The 18597-nt window shown below is 41.7% G+C and overlaps 1 protein-coding gene across 1 annotated transcript in view; it reads left to right on the top strand.

Moving 5' to 3' along the window:
• DPYSL4 (dihydropyrimidinase like 4) overlaps positions 1-15117 on the top strand; it is a 39830-nt gene extending 24713 nt beyond the window's left edge. The window contains exons 11-14 of the mRNA XM_061634361.1: positions 1633-1803; positions 3751-3930; positions 11534-11705; positions 14789-15117. Coding sequence (XP_061490345.1) covers positions 1633-1803; positions 3751-3930; positions 11534-11705; positions 14789-14880 — 615 coding nt within the window. The 3' untranslated portion in view covers positions 14881-15117. The remainder of the gene's footprint in view (positions 1-1632; positions 1804-3750; positions 3931-11533; positions 11706-14788) is intronic.
• Positions 15118-18597: the final 3480 nt, after the last annotated feature.

Raw genomic sequence — 18597 nt, 5'->3', positions numbered from 1 at the left:
GGGCTGATGGGATTGGAGGCCAACATCATCTGGAAGTCAACAGGTTCCCAATTTCCAGAACAGAGTTCAGTGCTGGGTTTTATGAACAGTTGACTCCTAATGCCATCTCTAAATACATGTCGTCCCAGCCATCCGTGTAACAATAAGAAGAGAGCTATCAAATCGAAACCTCTTGTTCCACCCAGTCTGCATCCTGCTTCCGACTGTGGCCGGTTTGAGATGTTTTCAAGTAGGCCATGATGATAGCCACACTCCCTTCTAACTCATTCCCAGTATCTTCAGTGCTTCAAAGATAAGCAGTTTTATCTCATACAAGCTGCAGTATAAATTACACAGGAACTCAGAGAGAAAAATGATAGATTTAGGGTGAGATTACAGCTCAAGGCCAGAGACTGCAACATGTTAGTGCCAGGGAATCGGATCTTACCAATATACCCAGAGCTCCCAGTTGATAAGGCTGGGGGTGGCAGGATACTAGTGAAAGGAGTTTTGGGACCACACCAATGTAAAAGTTTAAAAGATTTATTGAAAGATGCAGAGCTAAATATACCCTTTTAGTCCTAAGCTTTCATACTTACACACACGCAAGTAGCTGGCGGCCAAACAGCACTGTAGTGAGGAAGAAGAGGCTTAGAGAAGGGGGGGGAAGAGGCATGCCCTCAGAGTTTCAGTGACAGGCTGTGGTGGAAAACTTCTTCAATGTTCAGGTGAAACTGAGGTGTCTTTAGAGTCTTGATCATCCTTGGTATCTTCGCTGAGCCCATGGCATGTCACCCACCAATCAGCCAAATTGGCACTCTGTGACTTTGTAATGTCAATATGCTGGTACATCACCTCTCTCAGGATTGCCTCTCTTTTTTATACCAGCTTTGGCACCAAACCAAGATTGCTCGCTGATCACGGATCTCTTTTTGGGTACTCAGACTTGCACTCAGATTTGTAATACTTGTTTATGTTTATTTCCAGACACCCCATGTTATCATCCCCTTTACCACCTTCAGCACCTCTAAGCCCTCTCTGTGCCAAATCTGGAAAGGAAAATCCATTCATTCACTGATTCATTTCTAGCTGTTGATACATGCAGGCGAGGTCCTTATGTATTAGCCTTGGGCCGTTAGCTCATTCTGAGCTTTATACAAGCAATTGATCAACATCCTTTTTTGTTATTTCAACAAGATAAAGAATGTTGTGAACATTCCCAGCACAGTTTCTCACAATTTACAAGAGGCTCTGGTAACTGTTAGACTCTGCAATATACAACCATGGTGTGAAAGCTCTATCTCTGTCAGTTTCAATACTAAGAGCATTTCATATATACATATTTAAAGATACAATTAAATTTGACCACGCTGCTGAAATAATATGTATAGTAAATGTATAGCAGTGCAGAAGCATATAGAAATATTCCAGTATCAGTAATAAATAGCATGAATATATAAGTACATGGAGGTGTTCAGGCATTGATATAAATAGGAAGCAGGAAAATATGTAGCAAATATACTTTAATTTATGTCAACTGTGTAATCTCTGCCTAAATGCTTTAATTTTAGACTAAGAAATCATGCATGCCCCCTCCCGTGTCCCATAGTTTTCAGGTCTCCTTCTGAAATCCCTCTGTCCCTTCATTTTCAGGCAACAGGGAAGATGGATGAAAATGAATATGTAGCAGTGACTAGTACAAATTCAGCCAAGATTTTCAACTTTTACCCCCGGAAGGGACGGATTGCGGTGGGTTCTGATGCTGATTTGGTTATTTGGAATCCTAAAGCTACAAAGATCATCTCTGCGAAAACTCACAACTTGGTAAAGAAAAGAAACTTTTTTTTTCCTTCACCACATTAGAAGTTTTATCATTTAGAAAGTTGGTCTAATCATTTGTTCTGATAAGGTATGATCCAGCTAGGGTTGCTAGCTTTTCAACAATTTCTGCAGCAGTGCCTTTAATGGTAGCTTGATCTGTAGACATTAGTAGGTGATCACATTTATCTTCATGTGCTGCTGAAAAGTGCCACCTTCAAATTCCACAGATCAAGCTATTATTAAAAGCATGCAAGCAGGCAGGGCAGACTTTTTCTGGTCAGTTGGCAACCTTAGGTTCATCAAAGATTGAACATTGTTTCATTGATGTCAGTGGGATTAGTAATGTGCTATGCCTGTTTACTTACATGTAAGCCAAAGTGAGTTCAATGAGACTTTCAAGTAAGTATGCAGCTGTAGAGTGCATCCTGTGCATGTTTGATAAGAAGTCTAATTTCGGTGGGGCTTACTCTGAGATAAGTGTGGGTAGGATTGCAACCCACTGAGTTCAATGGAACTGACAGCACAATCCTATATATGTCTACTCAGAAATAAATGCCACTGGTTTCACTGGGGCTTACTCACAGGCACCTGTGCATAGGATTGGAGTCTTCGTTTCCTAATGGAATGAGCAGGTCTTAAGTGTACTTAACATTGTTTGGATTGTTCCCATAACCATGGGGAGATTTTTCCTACTCAAAGCTATGTCTGTGTGTGCTTATTCATTACATATTGTTTTGTTGCATTGGTATATTGTATATGGAAAGATGACACACAGATTGTAGAAATAATAGTCATACTACTGCTAGTCATACTCAAGAGTAGACCCATTGAAATTAATAGACATGGCTAACTTGGGTCTGTTAATTTCAATGGCTCTACTCTGACTAAAAAATAACTGGATACAACCCTTTAATCCCATTGTTGAACATAGAAAGCATCTATATGCTAAGTCAGAGCATTGGTCTACTGACAGCAATTCTCAGACTAGAATCATTGCCAGCTCTACTTGGAGATGCCAGGGATTGAACCTGGGACTTGCTGCATGCAAAGCGTGTGCTCTGCCATTGAGCTATGACTCTTCTCCATTTGTTTCTCCATGAAGCATCAGAGTTTCCAAATAGTCTCCCATATAGAAATTGGCCAAACTGCAAATCTACTTAGCTTCAGAGATGGAGAAGGCATCTTCAGGCCATGTTCTAGTTCTAATCATAATCCGTTTTTAAAAACAATATCTCCACAAGGAAATGTAGGTAAGTTCTGGTTGTGACAGACAGTTACTGAAAGTGACATTTTGTATCTAACATTATGGAAACTGAGGAAGAGGAAATACGGGAAACCACAATATCCAGAACAGAATCCTTTGAAGAACAGGTAGATTTCAGTGCACAAAATGTTTGAGTTAAGAGTCTCTTGCCCCACAATGGAAGTCTTGCATTCAGTCCCATCAACTTCTATTTTCAACTGTGCCTTCTTTTTTAGTGGCAAGGCTCCTATTCTTTTTGAAGCTGTCTGGTACAACTTTAACTTAAACAATGCCAAAAGGGAATTATACACATCATCTGAATGATATTGATAATCACCAGGCCATATTGTAAGAATTTGAATTTATGAGAGCTGTTTAGCTAGGAATATGCATAGTATCCACTAGAACTTTATTCACTGGCCAGGCAGTAGGCATTATACCAGTCCAAATTGACTAGATAATGTGTACAGTGCCCTGTGTACATCTTGAAGTTGTGCATGATCTTTCAGTGCCACCTGGCGATTATGCACCTTGACCAGCTCAAGGTCATGTGCACCACTCCCTGCTTGTGTGCACATTCTCCACGCTTTCAGGTAAATGTGTGCAACAGTTGGCATTCTCCATTCAGCCCACAGTGATCATACTTGAATATGACATTTTGATATTAAGCTTGAAGCTGATCAAGAACCTTGTGTTGTTTTTGCCAGAATGTGGAGTACAACATCTTTGAAGGAACAGAATGTCACGGTGTTCCTACAGTGGTTATAAGCCAAGGGAAAGTTGTGCTTGAAGATGGAAATCTCTTTGTCACCCAGGGTGTTGGCCGCTTCATCTCTCGAAAGACATTCCCTGATTTTGTTTACAAAAGAATAAAAGCAAGAAACAGGGTGAGACCTTTTCCGTATGTAAAAATCATCCCCTTGCTGGTGAAACGCATCTTTGTCGCTTGGACACAGATGCAAAAACTCCCAGTCACAGGACTGGAAATTGCTGGCACCATGCAGTACTAAGTCAGGGTTTTCTAGAATGAAGCTGGTAGGACAATTTTAACCAAACTGTCGCTACGTACATACATAGAAGATTTCTCATCTCAGATCACATGTTACGAAAAGTATGTGAGGCTCACATTTTCAGCACTGCCCCATATGTGTGTGTGTGTGTGAGAGAGAAATGGAACAGAAAGGGGGAAAATAATATCAGCTCACATTAACAATAAGAATAATCCATCAATCCCAATTGAAACACATATATTATTATAAGTAGTCCATATGTCCAAATAAATATCCAAATGAGGTTAGATTGGCAGTTATAAGACGTACATTCAAATGTAGAAAGGGCAGTAAGATATTCAGACCATTCAGTAATGGATGGTGCATATTTATCCTTTCGACTGTGAATTACAAGTCTCTGCAACCATAAGAGATCACAGAGTCCCCTTGCATTGTCCATCTGTTAGTATCCACATGACTGTCCTTCTGGAATGTGTCAGTTTACAGATACTGTCTTTTGTTTGGTTTTGGGTCAAAAGAAAATAATGAGCTGTTCCATGAGTGGGAGCCCTCTTCCCATGTGCAGAAGGGCTTTTGCTGACGTAGCATGAGATTCTTGCACAAGAAAAGAGAACTGAAATCCAGAGATGTGTTTCCCTTTGTGCAAGGCATTGGGTGAGCTGTTGCACAGTGTCTCAAAATGCATGCTGAAGCTAGGCATTGCACAAGCACTTAGACCATGTCTTCCCCATAGCTCACTGAACAGCACCACTGCAAAGATGGTACAAGTCCCAACTTGTTATAGAGCCTTCATAGGCTTCATTTTACTGAGGAATGATCAGGAATTAAGGATGGAACATACAACTGTCTCCAGCACTAGAAAAGGGAATCTCTAGTAGTTTTATCTACGGGCATGCTACCCTGAACACACCCGATTTGTCTCATCTCGGAACCTAAGCAGGGTCAGGCGTGGCTAGTACTTGAATGGGAGACTGCCTGGGAATACCAGGTGCCATAGGCTTCAAGGAAGGCAATGGTAAACCACCTCTGAATACCTCTTACCATGAAAGCCCTGTGAATATATCCAAAAAAGATTCATAGGGTTGCTGTAAGTTGTAATCGACTTGAAGGCATATAACAGCAACAGTTTTATAACATCTGAGGTATATAACATATACCTCAGTCCTAAATACATTTATTTAATTCCAGTGTAATTTGTTTACATCTAAGGGCTGAACTAGATCTTATAGGATCTAGAGGGCTGCCATAAAAATGATGTCTCTGTGCTGAGTTCTCCTTGTCTTTGCATCATGATGTGATGCTTTCCTTGTCCTGCATCATTGACTGCTGCTCATTAAGTGGGGGAAACACAGCACCTTGACATCAGGACACAAGGACACATCACGGAGGTGGAAAAAGGGAACTTGAAACAGACACGCCTTTTTTCTGGGCCAGCCCCTTTGTAATGTGCCATTCAACTTGGGTCCCCAGATGTGCGTAAAGCCACAGCTTGCATTCTTGAGTCAAGATGGGGCCATATTTTACAGAGGCCATATTTCTGTCATTGAAGCAGAAATGACACTGCATTCTTACCACTTGCAAAGTTTTCCTAGGAAAGGTGTGTATGAGAGGAACATCTTTTCTGGCAAGTACCCTGTGCCTTTAATACCTACAATAACAGATAGGAATTCAGTACTCCCCCTCCCCCGGCTCCATCACTACATCTCCAGGCTGGGAAAAGTTTCCACTGTTGAATTTATGCCTACTGTGCAGCTTGTTAAAGGCACAGGGACCTTGTTGGAATCCTCAGCGAAGGCATTCTTGAAGCAGAGGAAGGATATGGCAGTACTGGGCCTAGAGACAGAAGTATGCCACTAAAGAAGCTTAGTCGGATGACTCTGACCTGAGTGGGTGGATTTTACAGGAGCAGGGAACTTGTGGCCCTCTAGATGTTGCTGGACCCCAGCTCCCATCATGTCAACTGGGGATGATGGGAGTTGGAGTCCAAGGACATCTGGTCTTCCATCCCTAGCTTAACTTAATGCTTATATAATAAGATTTGTGTATATGTTACATTTATAACCCACTCTTGTACATGTTCATTGTACATATTTCCCCCTTGTAAGGTTTTATCCTCACAGCAACCTTGTGAAGTGAGATGGGCTAGGCTAGGACAGAGTTCCTCGCACAAGATCACTTAGTGAGCTTCGTAGCCAAGGAAGGATTTGAATTCAGGGTTTTATTTTATTTGTTTGTTTGTTTAAATAAATAAAATAAAAGCCTGAATTCACATCCTTGCTTGGCTATGAAGCTCACTAGGTGATCTTGGGCCAGTAATTCTGTCCTAGCCTAGCCCACCGCACTTCACAAGGTTGCTGTGAGAATATATATCCCGCCCTTCCTCCCACTAGGAGCCCAGTAGGGTTTTCCTGATCACAGTCCAGTACTCTGTCCACAATGCCACAATGACTCTTCAAATGTCTCCTATCCATTTCCTACATCTTTCCCTCTCACCCTGTTCCTGTTTTCACCTTCATGCATATAAATTGCATTAACAGAAATGGTCTGCAGCTGTGGACTGGAATATCATATAAGAGGGTTCTTAATAGCTCAACAAGCTATAAATCTCAAGTCAGAATAGGCATAGATGTGCAGGCACTTGGCCGGAGGCTGGTCATGTCTTAAAAGTTCAGTCAGTGTTCAGCCAATAGGTCATAAACTGCCCTAGATATGTCATTCATTCATTGGCGATCACTCGTGGCCGAGTAAGATTGTCTTCCAAGATTGCTTGGAAGACGCTTGTGCTTGAATTTGTTTTATGTGGGGAGATTGGCGCACAACGATCAACACACAATCTTGACAGAAAAAGGCTTTGATCCAATGGCATGGATACCATGACGATTGGAAGTCTTATCTGCTGCAGCCTTCATCCGTCTTCACAGCCGTTGTAACATACACATTATTATCCTCCGCTGTTCTGCCGTTGAGGACTTTCTTGGATGATTCTTTGTCTGGTTCCTCTCCCTCGACCTTACTGCCATGGGTGACCCTGCTGGGAGTATATGACTCCCGACAGCATCGCTCACAGGGTTCATTGGAATGTGCAAGCCCACTCACCACTACAAGGTGACGATCCAGCGAGGGGCCTAGATATGTACAGGCTGATCTAAGATAATCTGAATCCTCAAGTGTGAACTTCAGCATCTGTTCACCATAACAGTTAGTCATTCCTCTGAAACAGTTCAGCAAGAAACACTAATGCTTAAAAATATTTCAACATAGAGCGACTGTATCTTATAGGTAGTTATCTTAATCATACCATACGTCATCCTTCCCATTCTGGTGTCGTAATCCTTGAAGTAACTGAGATGAAAACTAGCTAACCTAAATTCAGTGCTCTTCAACGTTGAGTCCCCAGATGTTGTTGGCTTACAGTTCCCATCATGCTCCAGTCACTTTAGCCAATGGTCAGGGATGATGGGAGTTGTAGTTCAACAACATCTGGGGACCCAGAGTTGATGAACACTAGGTAAGCTCCTGAACATTTTTTACTTGGTGGCCACAACCCAAGTCTTGTGCTAATGCACTTCCTCCTCTCTTTCAACCAGCATGAGGCTAGAGCCCAGAAATGTCCCTTGTTCCCTCCTCCCGAGACACTCAGTTGCTTACTTTCTCTTTTGTTCGAAACTGCCAGTCTTCTAAGACAGTTTTGCAAACTAGCTTCAAACCATGGTTTGAAAGGAAAGTGCAAATCATAGTTTGCCAGTTTAGATGTAATGGCAGAATGAAGGAACTGAAGTGATGTGTATCAGTAGATAAGCAAGTGTGCAAGCACAGAGCTTGTTGCCATAGGGCCACGGTTTGGCATTGGGTCTGAAATGAGTCAGTATTTCTTATAATGAGGTGGACAGAAAATCCTCGGATAGAAATGCAGCTAAATTCTCCAGCCATGTTCCTCACTATCACCGCTTTTAGAGCTCTTTCACACTGTCCCTGTTGCATTCCCCCCCCATCACTCTGCCTTTAGCATGAAGATACATATTTTACCACACACATTACAGCTAAGCAATGCCTCTGCTTTTCACTGCTCAGGTGCCTGGAAAGCCTCAACACCATGTGTTTCTTTATGTCCTGAAAAGACCACAGCTATGGGCTGCTCCCTTAACCTGTTACTGTAACTCTGTAGGGTAAACTCTGCTGCAACCATTTGTTGCTGTTTCCATCTTTGTTTATACTTTGCCAACGTATGTCTTCCTTGTGATAGCTGGCCAAGAAACAGGCATGTTTTTGAACCAAACAGATTTGTTTAACAGAAGTGAATATAAACAAAATACTTTTAACTCAGGTTCTCTAGCATGTGGTTACAGAGTAATGTTCTTTCATTACTCACATGTTACACTAAGTTTGCCGCAAATACAGCAAGTAAAACTCTGCCTCTGTACCCGCTCTAACCTCCAAACCTCTCTACTCCGAGACCAAGCCCGATCTCTCTCAGAACTATTCCCTATCTAATTGCCAACTGTCATTTACTCCAATATAAACCAACATCCCTCATTCTCTCAGCCAATAAACATGCAGCTTTCACCAGCATTCCATCTCACTCCCCCCCTTCACTTACTACTTACCAAATATAACTTAATACCAACCTCTAATGTAAATATTATACGTGCATTGAAGCATCACAGTCCCCAACATGAGAGCTGTTTGGACAAGTCATATATATTGAGCCTGCGATGCTGATCCATTGATGGTTGCATTGCTACTGTTATTTCATGTAGCTTATGATAAGCATGAATAAGTGGGATGTGCAACAAAATGTCACAGAGTATCCTCCCTCCTAAAAGGATTGTTCCCGACAGCCATTCTCTCCAAGCAGAGCATTCCACTCCTCCACCCTCTTCTTATTTAATTTTTTCTAGCTGTCACTCTATAGTCTGGCTACTGAGCGTGCTCAGTCTTCATTGGGGTGTTTGGAGGGATTTTTGCTCCTTAGGTTTTTGTTTTTTTTAAAGATTTTAAAAGATTATTCCGCGGCAAACTCGGGATTCCCTGAACATACCAATATCTCCTGCCTGTTTCTCTGTGGCGCCACTCTGGTTACAATCCTGTGGGCACTCAGTACCTGAATTTGCTATTAACAGGAGCTGTGATGTAATTGACCACCTCAATTAGACTTGCCACCAAAAATCCCATACTTGTAAGGGCATTTGCATGCAGAATATTTAAATGTTACTTACTGTCAGGGTCACCACAGCATAAGTGCCAGCGAACATTGTGTTCCAGTTGTGCATATTTCAGTACATGAATACATTGCTTATGATGAGGAGCATTTAAGCATGACTTCTGCATGCAGCACTGCCGTGGATAAGAGCTTTTTGGTGGCCTATGTGAGTGACTAGCACATGGATAATTTTGGTGGCCTGCATGAGTGAGTAGTAGTGCCCCAACTGCTCCATAGCCCCTCTTTACACCCACAATTGGGTGCTCACAATCTTCCAACAAGCGCACCTCTTCATCTGTGGGAAGGCTGTCAACAAGAGAGGGTTGGCTGGTGGTATGAATCTTCAGTGTATGGAGGGATGCACAAAGAAAGCAAAGATGCTTCAGGGGGGTGGATGATCGCCTTAACCTGTAAAACAAAAACAGCTGCATGTTATTTTCTTATTTGCTGGGTTGCCTGGAAAGTAGCAACCATTTTTAATCAATAGGGAACTTTAGCTTGACTTCTAGTTTTAGATTTAGCTGTCTCATTGACCCTCTTATTTTTACATGCATGGGGAGGAGTGAAACTGGAAGTGGAGGGAAGTAGTTGCCATTTTTCCCTCTGTCTGATTCTAGTTGATACACTTAAACATTCTATGGGCTATTTGCTACCATTCAAACTGTGTTTATGTTATATTTGAAAGAAGCAGCACACAGTGTCATTTTTCATCATCCCAGGATGAAGTTCTCAACAAAATAGACATTTCCATTTGTGCTGAGCTGGAGGTTCATAGACTGCTTGTTCACCCATAATTGGGCTCCAAGTCAGGCAGTCGCTGATTGCTTGCGATGGTAATTCATTTGGGCAGTTGCATTTGATACTCTGGGCGCTTAGTCTGATTGTCTCTATTCCTCTTCATGCCCTCTTGTCTAACAATAACTTCCTGGAAAGCAAGCATTATCACATAATGGGAAAACATAAGAAGAGCACTACTGGAGTGTACCAAAGGCCTATCTAGTCCAGCATCCTGTTGCCCAATAAGATGTCTGTGGAAGCCCACAGCCAGAACACGAGCACCATAGCCCTCTTCTTAATTGTCTGCCAGCAACTGGTAGTATGTAGCCATAATGACTAGTAGCTTTTGATAGCCTTATCCTCCATGAATTTGTCTAATCCCCTCTTAAAGCTAATTTTCAGCAGCCATCACCACTTTTTGGCATGAATTCCTCCCTCAGTTTAACTATGCATTGCCAGAGGCAATACTTTAAAATGTGTGTATTTGTGACACTCTTTGAGTAGGAAGGCAATGGTAAACCCCCTCTGAATGCCTCTTACCATGAAAACCCTATTCATAGGGTCGCCATAAGTCGGGATCGACTTGAAGGCAGGCCATTTTGAGTATACAGTTTTCTGCAAAGTAAATAAACAAAACAGAAATGCCCTTCAAAATGCAAAGCACTGATTCGTTTTGGACTTTTGTGACATCATCTCTGTTCAGAAGCCCATGGCCAAGCCCTTGTTTACTTCTAGCATGGCTTATTTGCCATGGGTTTCATAGGAAACATGGCTGCCAAATGGCAAAATGTTGATTATGTAGTTACATCTGTGCTGCTGCTTGGGCTCTTTCTAAGGCCCCATTCATACCCATACCCAGCAATGGAGAGCTTCTTCCCCTCTGTGAAATCCCAGGCTGGTGGAGAATACATGCACATATTGAAACCATATGACTGGGGTCAGTTGCAAGGATCTCTCCAAACCACTATTTACTATCATTTAATATTATTTATTACTATATTTGTTTGTTGCTTTTTACAAAACGACATAAAGTGACTCTTGTAAAATATGAAAATACAGAACTTATCAACTTTTAAAATCCGACATGCAGAATAAAGCACACAAGTAAACATGTTCATTCATCCGAAGTGTTTATCCCGCCCCACTGAACGATGAACATCCAAACAGACCAGGATCATACCACAGTGGGTGGGAAAGGCCCACACAATTTGCCCCACCAATATGGTGGCTTGTTTAGCCATATTTTCCTGTGGCATGGAATCAGGCCACATGGAAGCAGATCTCAGGCTGCTGCATGTGTGAGTAATGTTGTGTCTTGCTCTGTTGAGTTCTGTTGTATTAGGGACGAGGAGAAAAAGGGGGGGTCCTGTATTGAGAACCACATTTTATTAAGATAAATAATAATGTATTGTTTTAATGACATTCTTAAAACATGAACATACCCCAAGGAAGCCCAGCAAGCATTTGCTCAGCTGTGATTCTTCCTCTTGCTTCTTTGTATAGCTTGCAGAAATTCATGGTGTTCCTCGTGGGCTTTACGATGGACCAGTTCATGATGTCATAGTAACTTCAAAAGCTGTGGCCCCAACTCCTACCTCAAGAATAGCTTCCTGTTCGGGGAAAATACAAATTCCTCCAATCCGTAACCTACATCAATCAGGCTTCAGCCTGTCTGGTAAGTTGATTTATAAGAAGGTAGTGTAAAATTAAAAGTTCAGAAAGATAAAGAGAATGCTGATTAAGAGGAATTTTGTTGACACGTTAACCAAGGCCCAGAGTGAAGATGACCTCTTGTCAGATCTGGGTTACAACCTGAAGTTCTTGACATTCCATACAGGTGCAGGAGTCCATTCCAGATTTACATTACTGATATCTCTGCTGGAATTTAGGGGTTATGTTGATGCTGTTACTACCTACTATGAGTAAAATAAAATTTAAATTAATGGCTGAACCGCTGTGACTGCATCTTATGCATTTCATTTGGCAAGGTTATGTGGCCTTTTAAAGTTACTTATTGTTTTTATTAATCTCACCCATTGGCACACAAGACTAAGGGTACCTTGAATGGTACCTACAAATGCTGCATAAGCTCTTGCTCTGCTACAAGCTAGTTGATACCCTGCAAGCTAATCTACATCCTATGTAGAATGATGGTGGCTTAGTAGTGTTTGTCGGTGGGCCCCTTGTCCAGTATGCTTCAAGGCCCAATCGCATCAGTAAGTTACATTGTCAGTATATGGTCTAGTACTATCACTTGGGTATTCACTTGCCCTTTGTGGATCCTGCCTGGATGATAGCCCCTAATACTTGGCACTTCTGTTTTTGGATCAGTACTCATATTGCAAAATCCCATTATTGCAGGGGAAGTTCCTGGTCCAGTAGAAATGAATACTGTACCCCTTGTTTCCGTTTTCCTTTGTCCCTCCTTGGCTTAGTTGTTGTGCAGCTGATGCCAAAAATAACATCCATTGGATGGGAGCTTCATCTCTGCTTCTAGAATGTTTAAACCTCCTTTTCCGTGAGGGTTTGCCACAGTTTTTGGGATGTGCCATCTGTGGTGGTGCAGTGGTGGTACATATATTTTATTTATTTGTTTAAAATATTTCTATCTCACCCTTCTACCCTACAATAGGGCACTCAGGGTGGCTACAATAAAATCGCACACATATACAATAAAATACACAATAAAAACACAAAACATTACAGTAAAAATGCATAAAATACTATTAAAATACATAAAATGCATTATGCATACACATACAAACATACATGTAATATGTGCATACACATACAAGAAAGTGAGAATAAAAGAACTTAAAAGATAAAAAATAAAAGATAAAAAACTTAAAACAGTGTCAGGCTGACCCGTCAGTCCCAACCAAAGGCTCTCCAAAATAAAATAGTTTTTACAAGTTTCCGGGTAACCATCAGGGAGGGAGCAAAGCGGGCTTCTTGGGGCAGGGAATTCCAAAGTCTGGGAGCCACAATTGAAAAGGCTCTCTCCCACGTGCCTGTCAATCTAACTTCTTTCATTCCAGGCGCACAGAGGAGATAAGAGGTAGATGATCTTAATTCCAGGCTAGGAACATATGGACGTAAGCGGTCCCTTAAGTACACTGGTCCAAGGCCATTTAGGGCTTTAAAGGTCAAAACCAGCACTTTGAATTGGGCTCGGAAACAAATTGGGAGCCAGCGGAGTCGATAAAGCACAGGGGTGATACGTTTCCTGCGTCGTGCTCCAGTTAACATTCTGGCTGCTGTATTTTGGACCAACTGTAGTTTCCGAATTGTTTTCAAAGGCAGCCCCACGTAGAATGTGTTATATAGGACACTGGATGCAGCACTCAGTTGCCACAGTTGTGTGACAGTCATGAGAGGGGAGGAGAAGCCCTTCCCTCTATAGAAGCACCAACGAAGGCAGGGAGCAGGGTGGGACAGCATATTGCAAGTTCAGCAGTGGGAGAGCAGCTAGCACTGCTGGGCTTAGGGGGCCTTGAAAGTTTGTGAAATGGAAGCAGCTGGATGTGTGCCGTAAGTCGGGGTAGGGAACGTTTTTCAGCCCGAGCACCGCATTCCCTTCTGGGCAATCTTCTGTGGACCACATGTGAGTGGTGGGTGGAGGCCAGAGGCACAAGTGGGTAGAGGAATTGATGCAGATTTTACCTTTGCACACTAGGCTAGTTTCTAGAAAGTTTCGCACACCCCTTTCTGCCCCCACCTAGACAAGCAAGAGGTGTTCAGAATTCAAGGACACATTCCACCCAGACAGAAGCACTCAGAGAATGGGCAAAGCAGACCCAGTAAGGGATGTGGTTTGGGGAAAGTCCTGGGATCTGATAGAGAGGCTTAGAGGGCTGTGTTTGGACCTTGGGCCCGAGGTTCCCCACCCATGCCTTAAGTAGTATCTATTCATCTCTGAAGCATCGAAGTTGGCCTGTGATTTGCACATAAGAGATCCTTTCATGACAGCGACTTATCACTTCTGTATTTTAGATTGGTAGCTGCAAGCGGGGACTGTCTTATCTTTGTATCCCTGTACAGTGCTCAGAACATTTTAGGTGATCTATAAGTGCTGAACAATAATAATATATTTCCTTTGACTAAGCATGCCATTGTTTATTTCAGTGTGCTATAATTATTTTCGATCACATTTTATTTTCACTCATTTCAAGCATGAACCTTCAGAAGTGGTTAATCCTCTTTTAATCCTAAATGCTTCACTATTAAAAGTTGCTCGAAAATACCTTTGGACAAGGTTCAGCCTGTTAAATACTTTTCAGATCTCATTAATTTCACTGGGGGAACTGAAGCACAAGCATAAATCTCATCCATTGAAATGAACATGTCCTTAAAAGTGCTTGGTGGTGGTGGTGTTTTTCATTTCTTCATGTTCTGATAAAGGACTGTAAGATTTCATATCATCATGAGTTTATATCAGAATATTACAATTCATTTCCCACAGGACCTGATTCCAATGATACTTGGCAAAATCCTCCATACTACTTTTCATGATACTTGATCGTGTAACAATAATAACTTAATTTGCGCACATACATCATTGCCTTTGTCAGCATGAACAAATCTAAATGGACTTGCTCTTTTTTTAATCAGTCATTTATATTATTAGTCATACAGCTTGGGTATCATCCACATGATCATCATCATCAAAAGTATTGTACTAATGAATGCATTTGTTGGTTTACTTACAGGTAGGCATTTTGTTGTGTGTCTGGTTTCTTTTTTCTTTCCTTTTTGTAGGCTCTCAAGCCGATGATCACGTTGCAAGACGTACTGCGCAGAAAATTATTGCACCCCCAGGTGGACGCTCCAATATCACATCTCTGTCATAATCTCAAGATTTGATGAATGTGTGCACGTAAGAGTGACAATAACTGACTGGGCATGGCCAGGCACACTTAAGCTGCAATCCTACACCCACTTACTGGAGAATAAGCCCCATTCACCTTGATGAAAGGTACTTCCAGGTAGACATGTGTAGGATTCCACTGTTGAACACTTTTAAGTCCCATTGCTTTAATCTTACCCCACTAAAATCAATGTAACTTTCAAGTATTTGTCTTGGATAGTTTGTGCCCATTTCCTGCTGTTGGGGCAGGGTAATTTCCCTGTTCAGTTTCTGATAATGTACCGTTAAAAGACTCTGCCTTGTCTACACTCCCCAAGTATCTCTTACTTTATAAATGGCAATTACCAAGTAAGTGTTTCTTAAGAAGAATCTTTTAAAAGTATATTGTGAATCATTTACACTGCCAGATTAAAGGGATTGGATGGGAGTGTACACCACAGGAATATGAAAATGCCTTCTTACTCAGGATTTCCTACCATTCTCTAAGTGGAAAATGAGTGCACCCCTCCCCAGTGTATAGATTTCACCAACTCTTATGTCCTCAGCGTTCAACAACTCTTCAGAGACGTGCATGTCAATGTGTGAACTTCTAACAAAGTACTTTTAAAATTGTGTTCAGCTGAACAGCTAGCTGTGTCCTACGTTACTGCCAAGGCATACCTGTATACATATTTCAGTTTTGAGGTTTTCTATCAATAATCTATGCTCTTTCTATGGAAAAGATTTTTATTGGGAATAAAATCCTTGTGTTATTCTAACACAAACACCTTAGTCCTAGCTTCTCCCCCCCTTTTTTATTGAGAGGGATGACACAGACAACACAAATATTCACCTACCTTGCCAGACATAGGGTTGTATTCAACATAGCACTAAGTTAAACATTCCATCAGTGAAAGGATTTTCATTGTGTAATGGAATGTTCTCCTTTTCTCTCCCCTCCCCCCTAAATCTGTTCTGGAGCTTCCACCAACTCTCTGGAGCAGATCTGGGGACTGTGCAGGGCATGTTGGGGGAGGAAGAGAGGGAGGAAATCCTCTTATGCTAGTTGAAGGAGTTCTGCTTGTGGAAGAGTTTAGCCCATAATGCTTAACCTTGATTTGTTTTCCGTAAGTACGATTAAGTGTTAAACAATCTTTAAGGATTGGCTATAAACTAGGATGTGAAAGGAGAATTTGAAGTGGGTTTTCAAATCATGGTTATGTGATCGTTCCCATGTCAAACAAACCATGGTTGAGAACATTTCTCCATCTTTCCAACACCTCTGATTGCAAGGTGACAAGCAGGTTTCACTGGTATCTCTCTATACTTCCCCTTAGCTTGCTGAGCAAAGCCATAAGTTCACTGTGGGATCTCAACCAGAGTTAAGGCCATGACGGGTGCTAACCATGATTGGGTGTTATGTCTACATGAGCCCTGTGGACCTCAAACTCACTGCCAATATCTTCATGAAGCAAAGGGGCTCCTTCATCTATTAGATTGCCATACGGAAATCATTTTGCAAATTTTATGGTTGCAATTTTATCAGTAACCATATATCAAAATACAAACGGCTTACAATTGACATTGACTGAAAATGTCTATAAGATCTCATTGGGAGATCCTTGAATATAATTTTAGGAACCGTTGACACTCAGTATTGTTGTGGCAGCATGGATATAAGAAATACAAGTGTGGTCTGATTGTTCATGGAATTAGGTGTCATAGTGTCACTTTAGAGCTGGTATAAAAATGCATCTAGACTTTGGGGGGGGGGGAAGATAGCTGGATTTCTGGAGCCTGGACTCAAGTGTGGAAGTGCCAGTGTGTTTTTAAGTCTTTTTTGTTAGTCTTGGATTTTTTTTTTAATTATTTATACAGGGTTTTTTTTCCAAATACCAAGTGTAGACCTTCTTTTAAACCAGCAAACAGGTTTATTGGAGGTCAGCTGCACACCATTAACTTTTTATAAAACTTATAACAGGTTTATTATATTTAAAGCTATGTACAGCAAAGGTGATCTCATATATTCCATATCATTCCATAAAACTATAGTTGTGAATTGTTTACACAATGACTCATTTTTGTTCTGTTTTGTTATTTACATTCAATAAAGTTTCTTGGAAATCAGCTAAATTATAAAGCCAGATGAATGATTTTGACCCCTCTTCATCCCCCTATTCATTGGTACGAGGCTGGTGTGAGAAACCTTTGGCCCTCCAGATGTTTCTGAACGACAACTCCCATCAAATCCAGCAAGCATGGCCAATGTCTGGGGATGATGGGAGTTGTTGTAGTTTGGCAACATCTGGAAGGCCAAAGATTCCCTAACCCTGGTGTAAGGCAACCTCTGTGCTATCAGTGTGAATCAGCTCCCATTGCAATCAGTGGGAGATCTATTGATGCCAATTTAATGGGTCCTTGGTTACTAGATACTGTTCCCTCAATTTATATTTTGAAGCACTTTTAGATTTTCCTCTGAAATATTTTAATATGTGGCAATGAAGGAAAGAAAAATCAACTTTCCCTGTTACTGTCTTGGCATGATAGAAATGGAATGGATGTCGGTATAGCGAGGTGCTGGACTCAGGATTAGAGTCTGTTCCTGACTGTGCAAATCATGTGTATAAAAGAGGGGGACATAATTGTTTTTCAATGAAGAGTTCACATGCTGCAAAAAGTGTCCCTCTGGCAGTTTTTCATCCCTTCAGAATGAGAACTCCACCTGCCCCTGCTCTGAATTGGCTTCATGATGTCATTGCATAGTGACATTGCATTTGATTGACTTTGGGGCAGTGCAACACAATCATGTTGACCATGTGATTTCTGAATGGCTAGGCTCCTAAGCAATCAAGAATAAAAATGCATTTTTTTAAAAAGCAGAAAGCACTAAATCAACTACTGATCAGGGCTGTGACTAGGCTCTAAATAACAACGAGCAAGGGAAGAGGGCCAAAAGCATTAGTTTGCAGGGGGGAAGGAAATCACTTGTGAAAATTTGGAGCAGCACCAGTTGACCAAGAATGGTATGGACATCCAAATGTAGAGAAGAAAAAGGAAACACAATTGTGCCAGGCCAGCCAGGGCTATACAAATGCAGATGTGAATGCATCCTGTGTAAGTAGGTGGGAAGCACATGCAGTTCCTCAGTCCAGTTCATTAGCCGGGAGTATAGACACGTAGCTCTTTAAAAACACAACCTGACAATCAGATGTTCAGAAAGGAAAGCTGGAGGGCTTATTGCAGTCTCCCCATACATTTCTTTTCTGCCAAATAACTGATCAGTGAGGTTTCAGTTTTCTTAAAAATAAAAAAGGACTACACTTCAGTGGTGGCTGGTGCCCATTGGGACTGGTGGGGCAAAAGGCTGCAAGGCCCAACAGTAGTGGAACCAGGGTCAGTGACAAGAGGAGTCAGCTAATTCTAATGTTGTCTCCATCCTCACTGTGTTTTACAAGGGCAACACTGAGACTGAGAAGGAAGCAGACCGCCAGGGCCACCTTCTGGACTGGTTGAAAATAAGACAGGTGGGCTTGAAGGAAGCACGATGGAGGTTGCTGGGGCAGTGTCTCATTTGCCCTCACAGAGCAGCCTCCATTGTTATGCAAACAACATAATGTGTTCTGCCAGATTGGAGCTGATCCCTGCAGATCGGGATGATAAAGTACAAAATAGTTCCAATTTGTTCAATGACTGACAGGAATGGAGAGATGCAGTCCACCAT

This window comes from Rhineura floridana, chromosome 7, assembly GCF_030035675.1.
Source record: "Rhineura floridana isolate rRhiFlo1 chromosome 7, rRhiFlo1.hap2, whole genome shotgun sequence".
Lineage (NCBI taxonomy): Eukaryota > Metazoa > Chordata > Lepidosauria > Squamata > Rhineuridae > Rhineura > Rhineura floridana.
The sequence above is the reverse complement of the archived record's forward strand: the minus strand, read 5'-3'. Positions and strand labels throughout refer to the sequence as shown.